Below are 18,906 nucleotides of genomic sequence, written 5' to 3'. Positions count from 1 at the left end.
AGAGGACCATGAGCTCTCAAGGGTTGTGATTACTGGAAGAAGACAAGTGGTGTGCTAATAAAATATCTAACAGTGGCTTGCTGGGTGGGTGGGTGGGGAAAATGCCTTGATTTGTAGCATTGGCCAATTTCTTTAAAATATATATATATATATTATTGATCCTTCTACAGAGAAGAAGGGAGAGGGATAGAGAGTCAGAAACATTGACGACAGAGAAACATCGATCAGCTGCCTCCTGCACACCCCCTACTGGGTATGTGCCCGCAACCAAGGTACATGTCCTTGGCCGGAATCAAACCTGGGACCCTTGAGTCTGCAGGCCGACTCTCTCTCCACTGAGCCAAACCGGTTAGGACAACATTGGCCAATTTCCATGGTGTAAATGCCTCATCATCACCAATTTCAACTCCCCAACTTCATGTCACTGTACAGGGTGTTGGGACAGATGTGCACAGCAGGCTCTTGCTAGCTGGGATAAGCTGATGTGGTGTGTAACTTTGGCATAGCACTGGGAGGCCCAGGTAAGTCTGTTTCACTTTAATTCAGTCCCACTCATTTCTTCCTGATTGGATTCCTTATTCCTATTCAATCAGGCTGGGGGATTGCGACCTCTTTATGAAGTTTCCTAGCTCTGAAGAGCCTCACTCAGTCAGCCCCCAAACACCTCACTCAATCACCCACCTATGTTCATTTGCCCATCTGTCACAGTGTAACTAGGAGTGGAAAAATAAATCTACATCCAAATAGTCCTTTAGAAATAAGAATAAAAGCTGTGTAGGACAACAGTGGTTTCAATAAAAAGGCAGAGGAGGGCTCATCTAGTAGAGCCCTCTCATTTAGAAGAATAAACTGAAGCAGAGGAAGTGGTTAAGTGACTTGCTCGTGGTCACATGGTTTGTTAGTGGTGTAACCAGTTCCCAGGAGCCCAGGGAGCTCTTCATTGTCTCGTGCTGCCTCCCTCAAAAGTAGGCATTCACGTTTTCTAAGGTGTGTGAGGTGTGCGGAGGGAACTACGTCAGCTCATCCTGCTGTGGAAGTCAGAGCTTGCTGGCCCGAGTGGCAGGAAATGTCCCAAGAAGAAGATGTTGACGACTCACAGGTTGTTATTCTGGCTGTTCTCTTCTTGTGGGTCTTTGGTCTGTTCGAAGGCTAGATTTGCTTGCCTTTTATTAAAGTCCCTTTTTACTCTTAAAAGGGGGAAAAAAGAAAGAGGGTTTATTCACTGAAAATAAAGAGAGTTAAGCCTTTGAAATGATACCATTAAGCCCAACAATTTATAAAGGGAAACCTTAAAAACATCATAGATTTGAAATATTTAAGTCCCGATTTCTCTGCTCTTCCCATCAACAGAAACTTGAAGCTCATTTACCTACTACAATATTTGAAATTTCTTACAAAAAAAATAAAAAAGGTTCCATAAATTCCCAAACATTCTATTATCATTTTTTGTAATTAGAAAGAATAAAAAATGTTAAAAATATATTAAGGTTTTGCAAGTAAAGTCTGGCTTGAAGCACTATCATTTGCTGGGCTACTGTTCTTACAGGAGCTACTGACTTACTTTTCCCTGTTGAAAATGATGAATTCCTTTTGCACAGATTCAAGGTGCTCTTGCAGAAGGCACATCTTCCAGGTGAACGTTGAAAAAAGAGTAGAGATATAGTTAGTAGATCAATGAGGGTCCTCAAGCAGCCAACACCTATTGAGTGACTGTTCACTGAATGGCCCAATCAAAGAATGCATCCTTAAAACAGATGCTATCTCAACGTTTGTAGCAGGAGTGAGACCCCAACCAGAACAATAGGGCAGCAAATAGGGAAGAAACAACGAGAGGATAAAATACATCAACTCCCTGCTCCCCACAATGAGCCAGCAGGGAAGACTTGGGTTATGGTTCATGACCTTGATGTCTTTCAGCCAAGCAGCCCTAGAAGAAACCATGGCTGGAAGGAGGGTGGGGACAAGGGCTTATTAAGCTAGTTACCTGCTCACCTCTAGTCTCCTGGCCTTCATGTGAAAGGTTTGGAGGTTCTACTTGAATTTAATAAACAGCCTCGAAACATCACTTCACACTGAATTCCTATCAAATGTTCCCCTCAGTGACTGTGCTGAGGTTCATGAACTAGACCTCAGGGGCAGCAAACAGAGCTGTCCATATTTGTGGCTTCTCACAGACGTACAAACCATTTGCTTTGCTGTTTCACTGTCTAGCTTTCAACACCAAACAATGACTTGGCCATCATCATGAGAAAACTGAACCTCAAAAAAATGATACTCATCGGGCCCAAGACAGTGTCAGCCCCAGATCCAATATTTTAAAAGTCTGCAACAAAGTACTTCCAAATTACTTCTGATGAAAAATATTATTCTCCAAGAGAGAAATGCCATTCATTCATATTTTTAAAAATCTAGGAATTAGAAAATGCTATATATTCAAGTACAATTTTAACACTAAAATATTGCATAAATATATAAACAAAATATTACATACTATTTTAAAATATATTTACATAAAATTTTGTTTATTTTATATATGTATATGTTTATATATTTATATACATATATATGTATGTACTTACACATTAAGTACATATATAAAAATATGTGTATATGTAAACAAAACACATTTATATAAACATATATCCTATATAATAAAGAGGTAATATGCAAATTGACTGCCACACCCTCACACAAGATGGCCACTCCCATGTGAGCACAAGATGGCCAGCAGGGGAGGGCAGTTGGTAGTGACCAGGCCTGCAGGGGGCTGGCAGGGAAGGGCAGTTGGGGGTGGGGAACCAGGCCTGCAGGGGAGGATAGTTGGGGGCAACCAGGCTGGCAGGGGAGCAGTTAGGTGTCAATCAGGACAGCAGGGGAGCAGTTAGGGGGTGATCAGGCTGGCAGGCAGAAGCAGTTAGGGGCAATCAAGCAGGCAGGCAGGTGAGCAGTTGGGAGCCAGCAGTCCTGGATTGTGAGAGGAATGTCTGACTGCTGGCAGTTGGACATCCCCCGAGGGGTCCCAGATTGGAGAGGGTGCAGGCTGGGCTGAGGGAGACCCCTCCAACTCCAAGTGCACGAATTTTGTGCACCGGGCCTCTAGTGTATCATAAAGATGATATCTTGTATTTGCTACATTTGAGGCCTCTATCCAGCTTGAGTCAAACTATATAGGGACATAGAGAGGGGTAATTCTGGAGAAGCCAGTTAGTGATGAAGTGAAGAACAGATCATTAGGAGGAAAATGGTCAAAATGCAGAGCAATAAGCAAGATGGGTTGTGGCACAGCTAAGCGTTCTTTGCAGGGCCCTAGAAAACACTTAAGGCTGGGGATCTGGCAAGAGGCCAGCCTGTGAACAAACAGGATGTGGACTTCAGTTGGCCTTTAAGGGTCTAGTGGTTCCTGAGGACTAGAGAAATGAAAGACATTGAGCATTCTAATTTGTTTGCAGAGCTAACAAGACTATATAATCTTTGAGAATAGAAATGTCATTGAATGCAGGAATGATACTCATAACTCCCTCTGGTATTTAACATAGGACCTGGAAGGTAATAGGTTCTCAATAAAAGTAGCCTAAATAAATGGATGGAGGGATAGATGACCATTAGTTGAGTGGGTAAGTGGGTGGATGGAAGGATGGGTGAATGACTAGATGAATGGCTAATCATTAGAGGCAAATTGAATGTTTATTTCTTCACCACTGTTATAAAGCATAGAACCACGTGTATAAAATCCTACTGAGTCCCTATAACAGTGATGGCGAACCTTTTGAGCTCGGCATGTCAGCATTTTGAAAAACCCTAACTTAACTCTGGTGCCATGTCACATATAGAAATTTTTTGATATTTGCAAGCATAGTAAAACAAAGATTTATATTTTTGATATTTATTTTATATATTTAAATGACATTTAGCAAAGAAAAATCAACCAAAAAAATGAGTTCGTGTGTCACCTCTGACATGTGTGTCATAGGTTTGCCATCACTGCCCTATAAGTTGTTGTATTGAGATCTGAGCTCTAACTCTGACAGAATAGTATGGTTAAAAAATCAACTCAGCCTAAAATCCAAAAATAGTACTTGACCATATAAGAATTCTGTCATTTCTGCTCTCTATTCTGCTCGCTCTGGTAGCATGAAATTTTGCTTATAGCAAAGAACAGATACCACCTCTAGGGCCGGCCGCTCCCAGCAGGAGTGAGGCACCAAACAGCCACGTGTATACAGACATACTAGTACCTCAGAGATATTGTGGGTTCAGTTTCAGATCACCACAATGAAGCAAGTATTGCAACAAAGCAAGTCGTAATTTTTTTGCTGGCGGAGAGTCCTGCCTTCAATTTGTAAAAAACACAACATCAAAGCAAAGGGCAAATAAAACGAGGCATGCCTGTGCTTCCAAACCTAGTCACTTGGCCTGGGCTTGGCCCACTAGAGTCTCTCCCAGAAAATCGACAATGTTGAATTGAGAGCTGGGAGAAGGTACTAACTGGATCGAGTTCATGACCGAGCTAGAACGCCCATGGGGAAATGTTGCTGCTAGGATGCCCAGGGCTGCCTAGCTGTTCAGCTGCTCCGTGCATTCACCAGGCAGCAAAAGCCAGCACTGAGCTGACCTCCCAGCAGAAGCTCTCAGAGGAACTGCAGCCATCCTGAAGGTTCCCACGGGTTGGGCAGGGACCTGCTCACCTGAGAGGAATCACATTTCCTCATCTCCTTCTCCTTCTTTGCCAGACGCTTCTTTTTCTTATGAAGAGGTTTGGACTCCAAAATCATTTCTTCAAGTTCAAAGGTGGGGTCGCAATTCAGCCTGCCTTTCTGCAAGGAACACAGGCTGGCTCACTCCCTAGATCCCTGTATCATTCCAAACTACACCTGAGCGAATGTGGGGACAGACACAGGGGCCTAAAGGAGCATTCCAAGGGTAAAGAGCTAGGATTCCCACGCAAATTTTGGATAATGTTGTGCTAGCATTGTTTTTCACATTTGTTAGTTTTATATTTTGTTTATTTTTCTAAACTACCTATGAGCGCCCCCCCCCCCCATGGGCTGACTTGAGAGGAAATCAATGATAATTATTTTTCTAAAGTTTGACCTTTTGGGTTCTGCGTCTCAAATTTATGCTCTAACAATCATGTAGACCAGTGGTTCTCAACCTTGGCTGCACATTAGAATCACCTGGGAATCTTTTTAAAATCCTGATTTCTGGGCCCCATCCTCCGGAAATTCTGTTTCTTTGCTATGGGGTGGGGCCACAACATTAGTAACAAAGAAACAGAATTTCCGGAGGATGAGGCCCAGAAATCAGGATTTTAAAAAGATTCCCAGGTGATTCTAATGTGCAGCCAAGGTTGAGAACCACTGATGCAGACCATTAGAATCACTTGAGTTGTTTGCTCAGCTTCCCAGTTCCCCAACTGCACGCGAGAAAATTGCACGTTTCACAAGCTCCCCACGTGATTCTGATCCACAATAAAGTCAGAGCTGTGGGTGGAGGGCCTCTTGGTGCAGAACTGATGGTTACTTGTCGGGGTGCGGGTTGTGGAAGCAGCAGGAGAATCCCGTGCCACCTGACAGCCTGGTACCAGCCACCCCTACTGGACTCGGCAAAGTGGCCAGGTAAGCCCTTGACCCCACCCTCTGGCCTCTCCATAAGGTCGTGATTCTCCACCCCCAGAATTCCAGCACACGCCGTCTCACTGAGCACTCTGACCTGGATTCCGGCTCTTACCAGCGGTCTGCCGTCGGCCACAGATGTCCCCTGGCCAGGGACTCATCCAGTGGGAAAGATTTCCCTTTGGCTCTTAGTCATTACGGATACAGGAGGGATGAATGGCAAAAAGAAATGCCTCACCCCAACCCTGACAGGTTTCAATACTTTGACTCACAGAACCCCAGGCACACAAATTCCTACATCTTTGGAATCAGAGAAAGCATCATTTTTTCAATTGGCAGATTCCTGGAAAGGACAACAGCAGGTCTTTGAGGTTTTGTTTCCATATAACGTTGAGGAGACGTGTAGGAACTTAAGTCTTGTTTATATCAGCCAGCCAATGGTAAAACTTTTCATTCTATGCCACTTCTCTTAAAGTCACAGAGCCTATTTATGACGTTAAGTGAGGACTGTGTATTAGGAGGATTAGATCTTCTTTGGAAAAAAAAAAAAGCATGCCACAACAAGTGGTTAGAGCTGGAACTCCAGACACAGATAGAGCTGGATTGGAATTCCCACTCGGCTGCTTGGTAGCCACGGGATGCTTCGGTGGCCAAGGTACCTGTGTGTGCCTCAGTGTTGTCATCTGTAAAGTGGGAATGTGGGCTGTCTCACAGCACTGCTGTGGTTATCTAACCAGACCAGGCGCGTCTCTGGCACACAGGGCGACATGCACTGCATGTGCGTTATTATGGGATTGTTAGGATTGACTCACGTTAGGAATGAAACCTGGAATGAGCCTCTTCTGTAAAACCGCATCCCAGTTCACATCACTCATGTATGGGAAGTTCTGAAGGTCAGACAAGTGAGAAAACCGTTGGTCTGGATTAGGTTCAAGTAGCTGCCAAAGGAACAGAAACATTAAGATCACGAGGAAGGTCAAAATGGGGCCAAAAAACCCCACACAAATTCCCTCTAAATGTTTTCAAGTGTAGGATTGAAGGAAATAAGGCATCATCCCCCTTCCCTGACCCCATAAACAAATAATACAGATAAGGCCCAGTTAGAATGAATTGTAGGTTGTTATTGGTTTTTTTTTGCAAGGTGGAGTGTGAAAACAGCTTCAACTGTGGAGTCAAATGTGTCTTTGATGGTTGATTCCCCTATTTTATTAACTATGGGCAAGTTTATCCTCTAAATCTCAGTTTACCCATCTATTAAAAGGGGATAGTAACCTATTTCATAAGGTTGCAGCTAGGATGACATGAGGCCATGTATATACAGTGCTTAAGAGAAGGTCTGTTCTCATTAGTGTAGTTTACCGTACACCTCTCATTAGTGGAGGAATGTGCGCACATTTTCACAAATGAAATTCATTTCCCACTAAAAGTTTTAGCTGTTTTTACAACTAACCAAAGTATATTGGGGGTGACACAGAGAAGGTGTAACTAAGGTACCTGTTATAGTTCTGGGTTTTATAAACTGGGGTTAAAGATTTTTCCCCCTTAACCACTCCAGAGCCAACGACGCCACATCAACCCTGTGGTTCTAATGGAAAGTGGCAATTCCACCTGAGAATTGTTCTGGAGGGGATAACCTGGGATCGCCAGGGGAGAAATCTGGGGGGAAGAGGCTGTCTTGAAACTGGAGAAAATTTGCTTATGGGAAATGACCACCCTGTTCATCTTTGCCATAACCAATGGCAATGTCCCTATTCCAAAACAAATGGACTTGACCCCAAAGGCAAGAGACACAGGTTTGACTCTTAGGCCCTTTTCCTTGACCTGCCATCACCTGTGCAATTTTCTTTCCTGAATGAAGCCCACCCATCCTCTTGGGGTCCATATTCTTCACACACTATCATTGGACACATACTATTGAGCTCCTGCTAGAAATGAGATGAACCCACTGGCCATGTGCTGAGAGGCAGTAGCAATATCAAATTGCTACAAATATTTCTGAATGTTTCTTTCAATTTCTGTACTTATCATGAACCTGAAGAAATAATTCATGGACTTGAACTAATCAGTGAATCACACTGAATGGTCCTGGTCTAAGGGAGGGAGCTGGAAGAGTTGGGGAGAGGGCAGTGGGACTCTAGCATGTGCAAAGGGCCTGTGGTGAGGGACGGATATGTGAGAGTGAGATGGGGGAGGGGAAACAGAAGAGAAAAAGACTAAAGCGGTTTATGTGTAATAGGGGCAAAAGTCCAAAATAAGGCTTGAGAGGTAGTTAGAACTTTTACATCATACAAATTATTTTGCTCTTCATTCTAAGGACAATGGGAAGACAACAAAGTGTGCTTTGAACAGGTCATTATGGGGCAGAAAGGAGAACAGAATGTGGTGTGTAGAAGTGCACAGGGCGGACCAGTGATAAGACTTGACGGCCGTAGGGTTGGGAGACAGTCATGGAGATGGAGGGAAGTGACAGATTCAAAGAATACTTAAAAGGTCAGATTCCGGAACTTGGTGATGGATTGGATAGGGGGGTGCTGAATGATTTCCGGTTTCTGGCTTGCAGAAGTGATTGGATGGAGAGGCCAGGCACTGAGTTGGGAAGCTTGGAGAAAGTCCAGGAAATACAGAGAGACCGAGACCCCATTTCGGGCACGCTGAGTGTGGGGTGGCTTTGGCACCTACAGGAGGACATGTGCATTGCCTCACGAAGCCATGCGTCTGAAAGCTGTTGGCTGCAAAGCCCACGCTGGAAATGCATACTGTGTACTAACTCTGACCAGAGCGCCTGCTGCTGTTTTAGCGTTTCTTTTTGTCGTGCGATCCTCCTCCTCCTTACCTTTCTAAGAAGTGACACCATTTCCGGTGACCAGGCAGAAGGGTAAGGCACAATAGCCGTCTCAAACATGTGTGCAATTTCCTTGCTGGACGTGCTGGAGCGAATATGATACGGTCTCTTAAGGGAGAGAGGAAGGAAACGTCTTCATGTGTACAGGGTAAAAGTGTGAAAAATCACACTGTCAACCAGGAAAATCTCAGTATCATTTTCTTATCCCCTCTAGCTGTTGCCCTGTTGGCATATACACATATGGTCCATCCTGTGTTGCGGTTTTGAAATCTCAGAATTTTTAAAAGTTGGTAATCATTCTGGGTCAAACAAAACATTTCTGTGGGCTAAATCCACCTCTGAGATACTAATTTGGAATAGTTTTATAAGGTAACTTATAGAGGAATTTTTATAAAACACTGTACATCTTTCATAAAACTCAGTAAGTTGAAATTTTAAAATCTTGTTATTTAGTTTGATTCTAAAGAGATCCAGAGTTTACCATATACCTGTCTTCAATTGTTTGAATCATAATGAATACATTCAGAATAGAAAGTTACCCAGAAGACTTCAACCCTGTCCCAAAAGTCATGCGTCCCTGGTTCTATGAAGTGGGGTGGCAAGTTTTATGATGAGGCAAAAATACTTTTACTTCTGAGAAAACCAGGTTCTTCTATAGTTTTAACTTCGGTGGGGTAAAAAAAAAAAAAAAAAAAAAGTGGTTTTATTACAGTTTTCATAAATGTCCACACGAGGGCAGCCTTTACCTATAGTAATTCTATTTCATAAAGGAATCCATGCTGGCATTTTCTCTTTTATGTGAACTGGGAGCTACTAAACCCCAGGGGTTTATACTATACTCACATTTTCCCCAGGGGTCCTAGCACCTAGTAGGTGCTTATTACATGCCTGTTGAATGAACAAAATTTCCATGTTGGTTTATCCATTAGCAGGACAGCTAAAATGGATATGCACATGTATCAAGGGTCTGCCCTTTCGAGATACTTAGTAAATACTTGTGGACTGATGAACCAAATTGGAAGAAATGGGGGAGTTTATTTTTCCCTGTTGTAACTCAGTATTAAAAGGTAATATAAGAAGTGTTTGAGCTCTGAAGGCAAAAGAAAGTGAGGACTAAATGGAGCCACTCAATTTGGATTTCAATTCTTTCATCTGTAAAAGGAACCACCTCATGAGATTGTTGGGGAAATTGAATGGCATAATGCATGTAAAGTTCTCAATAGAGTGGCTAGTATATATTAGACACAATATAGGAGAAATATTTTGTGATTACTGACGTGGGGTAAAAAGGTGGATATAATGTGAACAGTGACTCATCCTACAGGTGGAGAAAGGTTTAACGCACACGGCATGCAGATGTCCATTATCAAGGAACCATGAAGTGCTAGGAGTTGACCTCCCAAAAAGATGACTGGCCCACCATTATTTTTATAGGCAAGGTCTAAACACACCTGTCCCATGTTTTCTTCCCTCAAGATGCAATAAAGGACCAATGCTAATTTTGGTCTCAATAACCATATAATGGAAATAACCCATGCAACCCAATATCAGAAGATGAGTACTAGGCACCTTATCACTATTATCAATGTTTACTGACTGCTGACTAGGTGAAGGGCCCTGTGGGTCTCTACTGGGATTCATTCCGTGTATACCATTAAGAGTCAGGGCATGTTTGGCATGGTAGGGTCCAGGGTTACATACGTGTGCAACATCAATATTTTTTCTAATTTCCTTCTTTGACTCATTGCTGCTTCTCAACCTACTGTTTCTTAGCCATCTAAAATTACAAATGATTTGATAAGTGAATAATTAACTGATGAATGCCACAAGCAACTGGCTTAAGATTGTTTTCATTTATTGGAAGGCCGTACAACTGATTTTTAATAGTTTTTAAAAAAATCCTCATGGCCTATCAACTTGTTAAAAATAATCAAACTGCCTTTCTCTTCTATGACATTTTTCTAGTTCTAAATTTAAAAATCCATGTTAATTCATTAACTACTAGAATTATATATTTCCTCACTTACCAAATATTTATTGAATGCCTAGTATGTTCCAGCACCTCTACTGGGCATTGTGGATGAAGAATAACAATGAGACAGATATAATTTCTATGTTGGTGGAGCTTAACATCTCCCTAGGGAAACCACAAATAGTTATACAGACTGTACACACATGCTTCAGTAAATGTAATTCATGCTATAAAGAAAAATTACAGTGTACATGATAAGATGCATCAAACAATTCTAAGGCAGCATATTAAGAGTGAGAATATAAAGAATGGACAAAAGTGGAAAATGTAAAAATGTAGATGGGAGAAAGTGATGTTTTAGGATTATATAATATTTCCAGAGTACACAGCAAGAACTGTAGCTAGGAATGTACACTTAGTGCAAAACTCCGTACGTCCCTATGAAGCTAATGCTTAGGGAAAATACAAAACTGGGAAAGCTATGGGCTTTGCCTTGGCAATGACAGCTGGGAGACAATGCAGGTCAATAGCTGTGGGACCCGTTCGTCAAAGCTGCGATCAAGCTCAGAAACCATGGGGATGTTTTCAAGTACCTTTGTAAATGTGGAGACATGATTGTTTGGCACACTCTCTCTGTGGGTGAGTCGTGCTGATGGTCATTATGAAATGCAGTGTTTCATTGCTTCTGATTAGCTCTATTTGGAAACATAATTCCACGCAGCCTGCTTGGTGATCCTTCCCGGGAATGTATGAATTGATCTGTGGAGACTCGTTCCCCCAGCCATTCACTACACACATAGGTACCGAGTTAGAGTTACCACTAAAGTATGTAGGATGCATGCTTCGTCTTTAATGAATTTACCATCTCATAATATAGAAGAGATACGAGCATCAACATAGACATACCTGGAAAAATTGATAAGGGCAACATATTTACAAAATGGATTTAATCCTAAAAAATAAAATGGATTTATATGTTTTGATGTAGAAAGTGCTACATGTTATCTTAAGTGGAAAAAAGTCTCAACAGAAAGACAAAGCATATTTTACTTTTGTTAAAGCAACAACAATCATGTATCTATGTGTATGTGAAAACAGATTAACCTTATAAAAACAGAAAAGGTTTGGAACTGAGTATGGTGACTGTTAATTCTGAAAGGTGGGACTGGAAGGTCAAAGGAGGGTTGGATTTTTAATTGGGAATATTCTTTGCCTTAGTGGATATGGTTGATTTTACCTTTATTTTTCTGCTTCTCTATATTTTCCAATAATTTTAAATTCAGGTTATAAGAGAAGTGAAGTGCATAAATATTTGGGAGAGACACAGATCACTTCAGCTGGAGACCAGAGAATGCTTCTCTGGAGAAGGGGCCGAGAATGGGTAGGATTTGAATAAGAAAGACCTGGAGAAAGGCCTTCCCCACAGAGACATGTGGAACAGTCTAATGGCATGGCATTCTCAGAAAGGACCAATATACATTGAATACAAAGATGCTGAATGGTCCTGCAATTAAGACACATCCTTAACTTTATTCAAATTCAATTCAGCAATTCCCAGTACTGTGAGAGTGATTCCTTAAGAAGACCAGGGTTTACCTTGGCAAATATCTTTATAGGCAAAGGAACATGAGGTTAAGGAAGGAAGAAAGGAAGGAAAGGAAGGAAGGGAAGGAAGGAGGGAGGGAGGGTAGGGAGGGAGGGAGGGAGGAAAGGAAGGAAGGAAGAAAGGAAGGAATAAAAAAGCCTCAGAGAGGAGGACATCCAAAGAGGCCAAAGTGAATTTATCAGGAGTTGGGGTCTTTCAAGTTGAAGCAAAATCTGAAAAGTTAACCTGGTTCCATGGGGCAGAGAATGCCAAGCCAGGAGAAGACATCTGAAGGCTGTTGGTGTTTGTTGGGTGGGGTAAGTCCTGTGAAGGGTGTGTGTGGGTGTATGTGTGTGTGAGTGTGTGTGTGAGTGTGTGTGCGTGTGCGTGTGTGTGTGTGTGTGTGCGTGTGTGTGTGTGACTATGTGAAGCTTTGGAAGCAGCAGCGTTTTTTCTCGTTGAAGGTCACACCTGTGCTTAGAAAAAATAAACCACACCCCTGCGTTCACTGCAGTATATTCACAAAAGCCAAGCTATGGAAACTACCTAAGTGTCTATCAACAGAAGGATGAATGCAGATGTGTATAGACATACAGGGTGGGGCAAAAGTAGGTTTACAGTTGTTCTTATGGAAAATAATACAATAATAAAATACAAGAATACACTGTACATTGTATAACATTGAAATATGCTTAGAGAGTAGAACTTAAACGTCTCTTTCTCATATGTGTGTATATATATATATATATATATATATATATACAGCAACCTAATAATAACTTTTCTTCACCTTTCTAAAGCAGAAAAAAGAACCTGACAATACTGATACATCAGATAGATAACAGGGAACTACCATGGAGGTAAAAAATAACATATGGGAGGAAGAAAAAAATATTTTGTTAGAAAAATTCTTCATAGGCATTTTCTTAGTTTAAGAAATATTTCTTTTAGAAGGAAACTACTGTAATTTGCCACTGAACCCAGAACCTAGGAACTGAATGACAGACAGGAATCCAACAAGACAGAGCATGAATCATGTTGAATTAATAATTCACACTCACCTTGGGGAAGTGTGTCTGCATTAGACTTTTGTACCATGACTGCAAAATGCTTTTCTTTAAACAAACAAACATATTTGTACAAGGTATTTAGTGGGTCATATGGATTTCTCCTCCCTGGGAGTTTATAATCTCAACATTGTTCATTGATTTCTTTATTTTCATGTTTTTATTTATTAAACAGATGGGGTGACATTGGTCAACATGAACATATAGGTTTCAGGTGTGGGTTTCTATGCTACAAGATCTGTATATTGCACCGTGTGCCCACCACCCATGCTTTGAGGTGAACCCCCATGCTTGGTCCCCATAGCTGGGAGAATGAATGAATACAGAAACCCCAAGGGTTGCTAACAGCTTCACATGGCATAGCCATTTTCACCTCTCAAACAAACTGCTGGGTTTTTATCGCACACAGAAATCCATCTTTTCCATCTAAAAATGGAAATAGCTGGAAGAGGGCAAAGAAATGCAGTCCTACTGTACCCGGCCTCTCAGAAGCTCGTAGGCTGTCACTCCCAGGGACCACCAGTCCACAGCAAAGGAATAGCCGGCTTCTCTCCTCGAGCTGAACATCTCGGGTGCTGAAAACACAGGAAAGTTAGGTCTGTTCTACTCCCCGAGACATTCACAAATCCACTTTCCCAACGGGGTCCCCCAAAGGTGAGACACCAGGGTAGAAGGGAGATGCGCTTGTATAGATGTCTATCATCCATGGTTTGATTGCTCACAGCAGGCAGCATTTCTAATTTTCTGGTCTCTCTCAGGAGCCTCATTCATCAACCAACACAACAGGTAGCCTCAGGCATTCGTGGACACATTCTTCTCTTATTTAGAACATGCAAGTATGAAAAATTAGATCCCATCAGGCCTCAAATGTGTGGCTGCCCCTGAAACCAAGAAGGCGGAGATGACGTGTGTTGTCTTGACTTGGCAGGTTTGGACCAAAGGGCTGCAATGTGTTGGCTCTCCATCTCCGTCATCTTGAAGAGGCAAGGCAGCATTTGCACCTTGCTCTTGGGGGTGAAGGAGGGAGGGAAGAGGGAGTGGACAGTCTGAGAGATATAATGTTTTATATAAAATGTGAGTCACTTACACTGTGTAACATCGCTCTGTGAATGGACTGCAGTGCAAGGCAGAGCTACAGTTTATTCTAAGGCCCCAGTGCCCGTTCTCTAAGCACTTTGACACAAGGTGAACCTTCTACATTCTACGTACTGTTCCAAGAATAGCCCTGACTCCTAAGGGGTGGAGTAGAGAGAATGGAACACAATGCAAAGGCAGGTATCTCATCTGCTTGCTCACCACTACATTCCTAGTGCCCAGCATTGAGCCTGGCATTTAAAGTCACTCAAGACACATTGAATGAATGAATGCTGCTGAGTCAATTCATCAAGCAATGGTTGCAATTATTAGCCCTGGAGTTGTGCTGAGTTCAAAACTCGCCTTCATTGCTTATTGTCTGTTGGCTAAGCTTGAGAATCCTCACCAGCCAAGTCAGAATAAGAGGACAATCTTTCTGGAGGTGAGAAATTAAACGATGTAGTGCATGCCCAAATCGCAGCTCAGTGTTTGGCACCTAGAAAGTGCTCACAAAATTAGGTGCTCTTCTTGCCCTGGCCGGGTGGCTCAATTGCTTGGAGCATCATCTCATACACCAAAAGGTTGTGGATTTGATTACCAGTCAGGGCACACATCTAGGTTGTGGGTTTGATCCCAAGTTAGGCTCATAAGGGAAGCGACAGATTGATGTTTCTCTCTCATATCCATGTTTCTCTCTTCTCTCTCTCTCTCCCCCTCCCTCCATAAACCTCCCCTCTAATCCCTTCCCTCTCTCTAAAATCAATAAACATATCCTACAGTGAGGATTAAAAAAAAAATTAGGCACTCTTTTAGAGAGGCAAACATTTTATAATAATGGGAATTTTACCTAACCAAGAGCTACACACACTGGACCCTTCTCTGTAGTGAGCTGCTGAGTCTGGACAAAAAATATTGTTGGGTTGTGGGTCTGACTTGCCCTGCCCAGTGCCCGCAGTTCTGAGTACAATCTTATGGGCAGCATGCACTTAGAGGTAGAATGCTGACCTCCCAGGACTGAGCCTGACTGCACGAGCCGCCATAGCAGGACTGCGCAGGCTTCCTTCCCACGGGACTCACGGTTCATGCATCACTGCATCCTTTCTATAAGTCACAGTCCCTGTGCGATTTGGGAGGTAATGGCCCTGACCCCATGGTACCCCCCAGACTGGATGGAATGGCCTATAGTTCTGCTTTCCTTTCTCAGTATCTCACAACAAGTCATCTCAGATAGTCCCCAGGGTGACTGACATCTCCCTTAGAGAAGCTGCAGAGGACTTTGAGGGATAAATAGACCATCGTGCTAAGAAAATACCTATCAGAATGGCATTACTTGATAAAAGCTGTGAATCCTGTCATCTTGGATCATCCTTGGAGTTTATATGAGCATATTTTTTTTTTATTTTCTGCTTATTCTGTTTTCCAGCATTTGGAGGACATTTGGATATGTGTTCATTTATTCAGCAAATATTCACGGTGTGCTAGGCATTGAAGAATTTTGGTAGAACATGAAGAAAAACACATCAGGCCAACATGTAAAAGCACAGTGGATGGGCAAGGCTTTGAGCCCTCAAAGAGCTGAAAAGCCAGACAAAGAGATAACGAGGGGCTCTTGCCAACCCTGCCAGAGGATCCCCTGCCCCCGAGAGGGTACACACAGAGGTGCAGAGGGACACCCCTTCCCTCAAACAGGCACTGGGTGCTTTGCTTGGTTTTTAAAGTATTTCAACCTACATTCAGAAAAGGAACTAAAACATAAAAGAGCAACTTAACAAGTAGTGATAAGAAAATAGCCAGGGGACCATTACACAGGTCACAAAATAGAATGTTGACCCCACCTTCATTCCTGTCCTGTTCGCAACCCTGGAAGTAACCACTTTCTTGAATTTATGTTAGTAATTTTGATCCCTTTTTACATAGATTTACTACCTTTACATGCATTTCTAAGCAATACTTCAGTTTTGACTATATGTTATACACACACACACTCACACACAAGTGTGGGCAAAAGTAGGTCTACAGTTGTGAGTACACTAAACACAAGAGCTTATTCTTGTATTATTACTTATTAATTATTGCATTATTTATTTGTATTATAACTATAAACATACTTTTGCCCTCCCCTGTCTATATAACATAAGGATATGTGTGTATATATAGCATGTATGTGTACATAACATATATGTAGGTGTGTATATACATCTCATATATGTTAAATCCCACTCCTTGCTTTCTTTGGTGTCTTGCTTTACTTGCTCAAGATTACATGTTATCAAAATTGCTGCACATGGCTTCAGTTTGCTCACAGTTTGCTCACATACAGTAATTTACCTGCCTATTCTATAGTTGATAACTATTTGGATTATTTTCAATTTGGGAGCATTGTGAACAACCCTTTCATGACTCTCCTGCACATGGAAGATTTCTGTACGTACATTCCATTCCTGCAAGGAGAGCTGCTGGGCACGGAGTGTGTGTCTTCACATGCACCACATCACACGGAACTACTTACCAAAGTGGTTGTACCAATTAACACGATGACCCGCAAGGCATAAGACTTCCTTTAGTCAAGCTCCTTATCCACACTTGGTAGTAACTAAGCTTTTGAGTTTTGCCGATCTTGTGAGTGCCTAATTATCTTTCATTGTGGTTGAGATGGACATTCTCCTGATTACTAATAAGCTTGGCCATATTTTAATGTGTTCATTAGCTATTTGGATTTCCATTCTTTGTTTTTCAGATTTTAAACCAACCGGAGAGTAGATTCTGACGTCAGACCCTGAGGGCTGTAGCTATAGCTCCTCTTGGGCAGAGCTTAACTTCTCAGTCTGCCAGTCTCAAGTGGGAGCAATAGCAGTACCTGCCTCGTTTAGTTTAAATGACATGATACACATACTTAGAACAATGTTGGTCATGTAGGAAGAGCTCAGTAACTGTGAGCCATTGCACCTCCATTGCCATCAATGTTCGAGACGTATTTAGACTTGGGTTTAACCTGGTGCTCCACCAGTCCTTGCTGTGTGATTATGACCAGGTCAGTTTCTCTCTAGGCCTGATTTTTTTTTTTTTGTAAATCTGTAAAATCAGAATAATGGTGAAACCTATTCTATAGGGTTGCTTTGAGAATTTAATGACACAAAATGTTAAAAACTTAGCAAACTGCATGGGCCATAATAAATGCTCAGTTTATGATGCCTGTTATTATTGTGATTACATTATACAGTGAAAATTTAGGTTACAGAAATTCAGTATAATCTGACTGTAAAAAGGGATGTCTTTGCGTGCACATAGACAGAAGATCTGGAAGGAAACCATACTTGTCTGTAAGCAGAGGGATTAATGTCCACTCTGCTTATCTGCATGGTGCACGGTTTCCATAGTGAATTTGTTTGTTTGTTTTTGGAGGGGAGAATGTTTTAATTTAAGCTCTAAGTGACCTGGATTATAGTTGCCCAGACCTAGGAGTAGGGAGAAGGAAGGATTGGAGTGATGGGAGAAAGCATGGACTTAGAAGATTATGAGTGAAAAATGGTTAAGAACTGGCAGACTGCTTATCTTCTCATTTCCAGAGCCAAGGAATTGCTTCATTATATGCTCTGCATCTCATATTAATAGCTGTTGTATATTCCTATAATCTTCATTCAGTATTGAATCCAAGTTTTTTTTATTTTCAGATATATTTTTTCTGGTTAATTGCTAATTAGTATCCTATAGGAGTGCTATAAAATGAGTGCTGGTGAGGGTTAGAGGTAGATTTTGCCAAGTTTTGGTAACAAGTTATTTTTGTAAAGAAAGATGATTTCCACCCATAATACTTCTTAAGAGAGACTCCCATCCAAAAATCAAAGCCAAGGGCAACTTCTGGACAGAGAAACAAGAAGCCATTCTAACAGTTTGGCCTACTTAAATTGGCTTACAACCATTTAAGAACCACAAATAACATTAACAATTTTTCTCTTTCAGGAAGAAACTTGATTGTCTAAAGTCAGACAGAGCTCGATTTAATCTAGGCCATTTTCAATTACTAGCCACGTGATCTTGGGCAAATCACTTAGCTTCTTGTTTTCCTCATTGTAAAATGCGAATAATTATAACCTGTCGTATACGATTGTTGAGGAAAAAAAGTGAATGAGTAAATGAATGCAAAACATTTAGCACATCATCTGGCCCACAGAAGGCTTTCCGTAAATATTAGTAATTGTTAATTATGAGTGTGAAGATGGAGAGGCACAGAGAACCTTGTCCAGATTCCAATTTCTAAGCTCCATGTGGTGAAAAGACTAGACATGCCAATTTCAAGGAGAATTAAATTATATGGATCTTGTATTGAAAATTACTGGGGAGAGAAAATAAAGGTGGCCTCCCTTTCCTCCTCTCACCATGGCAACTAGGCCTAGAAACCCCAGATGCACATTGTCTGGTTTGGCTCCAAGAAAATAGTCCTTGATATGGAAGGAAACCCAGGTAACCTGCAGAATTAAACTCATCAGACCAGCAGGCATGGATAGTCCTTTAACTCATTTGAGTACCATTGGTTTTAGGCAGAAAATAGGCTGAATTATATGTGTCCATGACTTCAGAAATGACAAAACAGATTTATTCCCTCCACTGATAATTGGAAGCCAGAACATTTGCGGTTGTTCAAATATCGGGTAAAATGAAGCTCATTTCCCGCCATAGATTTCTTTCTCTTAGAAAGTGATGCAGTCCTGCACGTGGGGGTTCTCTCTCCCTTTCCGTCTTCAGTTGCATGAGGA

At 41.8% G+C, this 18,906-nt stretch overlaps 1 protein-coding gene across 1 annotated transcript in view; it reads right to left on the bottom strand.

The window, feature by feature from the left end:
• Window positions 1-360: 360 nt before the first annotated feature.
• STK32A (serine/threonine kinase 32A) overlaps window positions 361-18,906 on the bottom strand; it is an 87,734-nt gene continuing 69,188 nt past the window's right edge. Inside the window, exons 8-13 of the mRNA XM_081091216.1 lie at window positions 13,556-13,653; window positions 8,446-8,562; window positions 6,425-6,550; window positions 4,686-4,814; window positions 1,562-1,626; window positions 361-1,187 (exon numbers count right to left, since the gene is read on the bottom strand). Of these exons, the coding sequence (XP_080947342.1) occupies window positions 1,094-1,187; window positions 1,562-1,626; window positions 4,686-4,814; window positions 6,425-6,550; window positions 8,446-8,562; window positions 13,556-13,653 (629 nt within the window). The 3' untranslated portion in view covers window positions 361-1,093. The remainder of the gene's footprint in view (window positions 1,188-1,561; window positions 1,627-4,685; window positions 4,815-6,424; window positions 6,551-8,445; window positions 8,563-13,555; window positions 13,654-18,906) is intronic.

Source organism: Myotis nattereri, assembly GCF_964212035.1.
Source record: "Myotis nattereri genome assembly, chromosome: 5".
In the NCBI taxonomy this organism is placed as follows: domain Eukaryota; kingdom Metazoa; phylum Chordata; class Mammalia; order Chiroptera; family Vespertilionidae; genus Myotis; species Myotis nattereri.
Note: the sequence above shows the minus strand (reverse complement) of the source record. Positions and strands in the feature narration are given on the sequence as shown.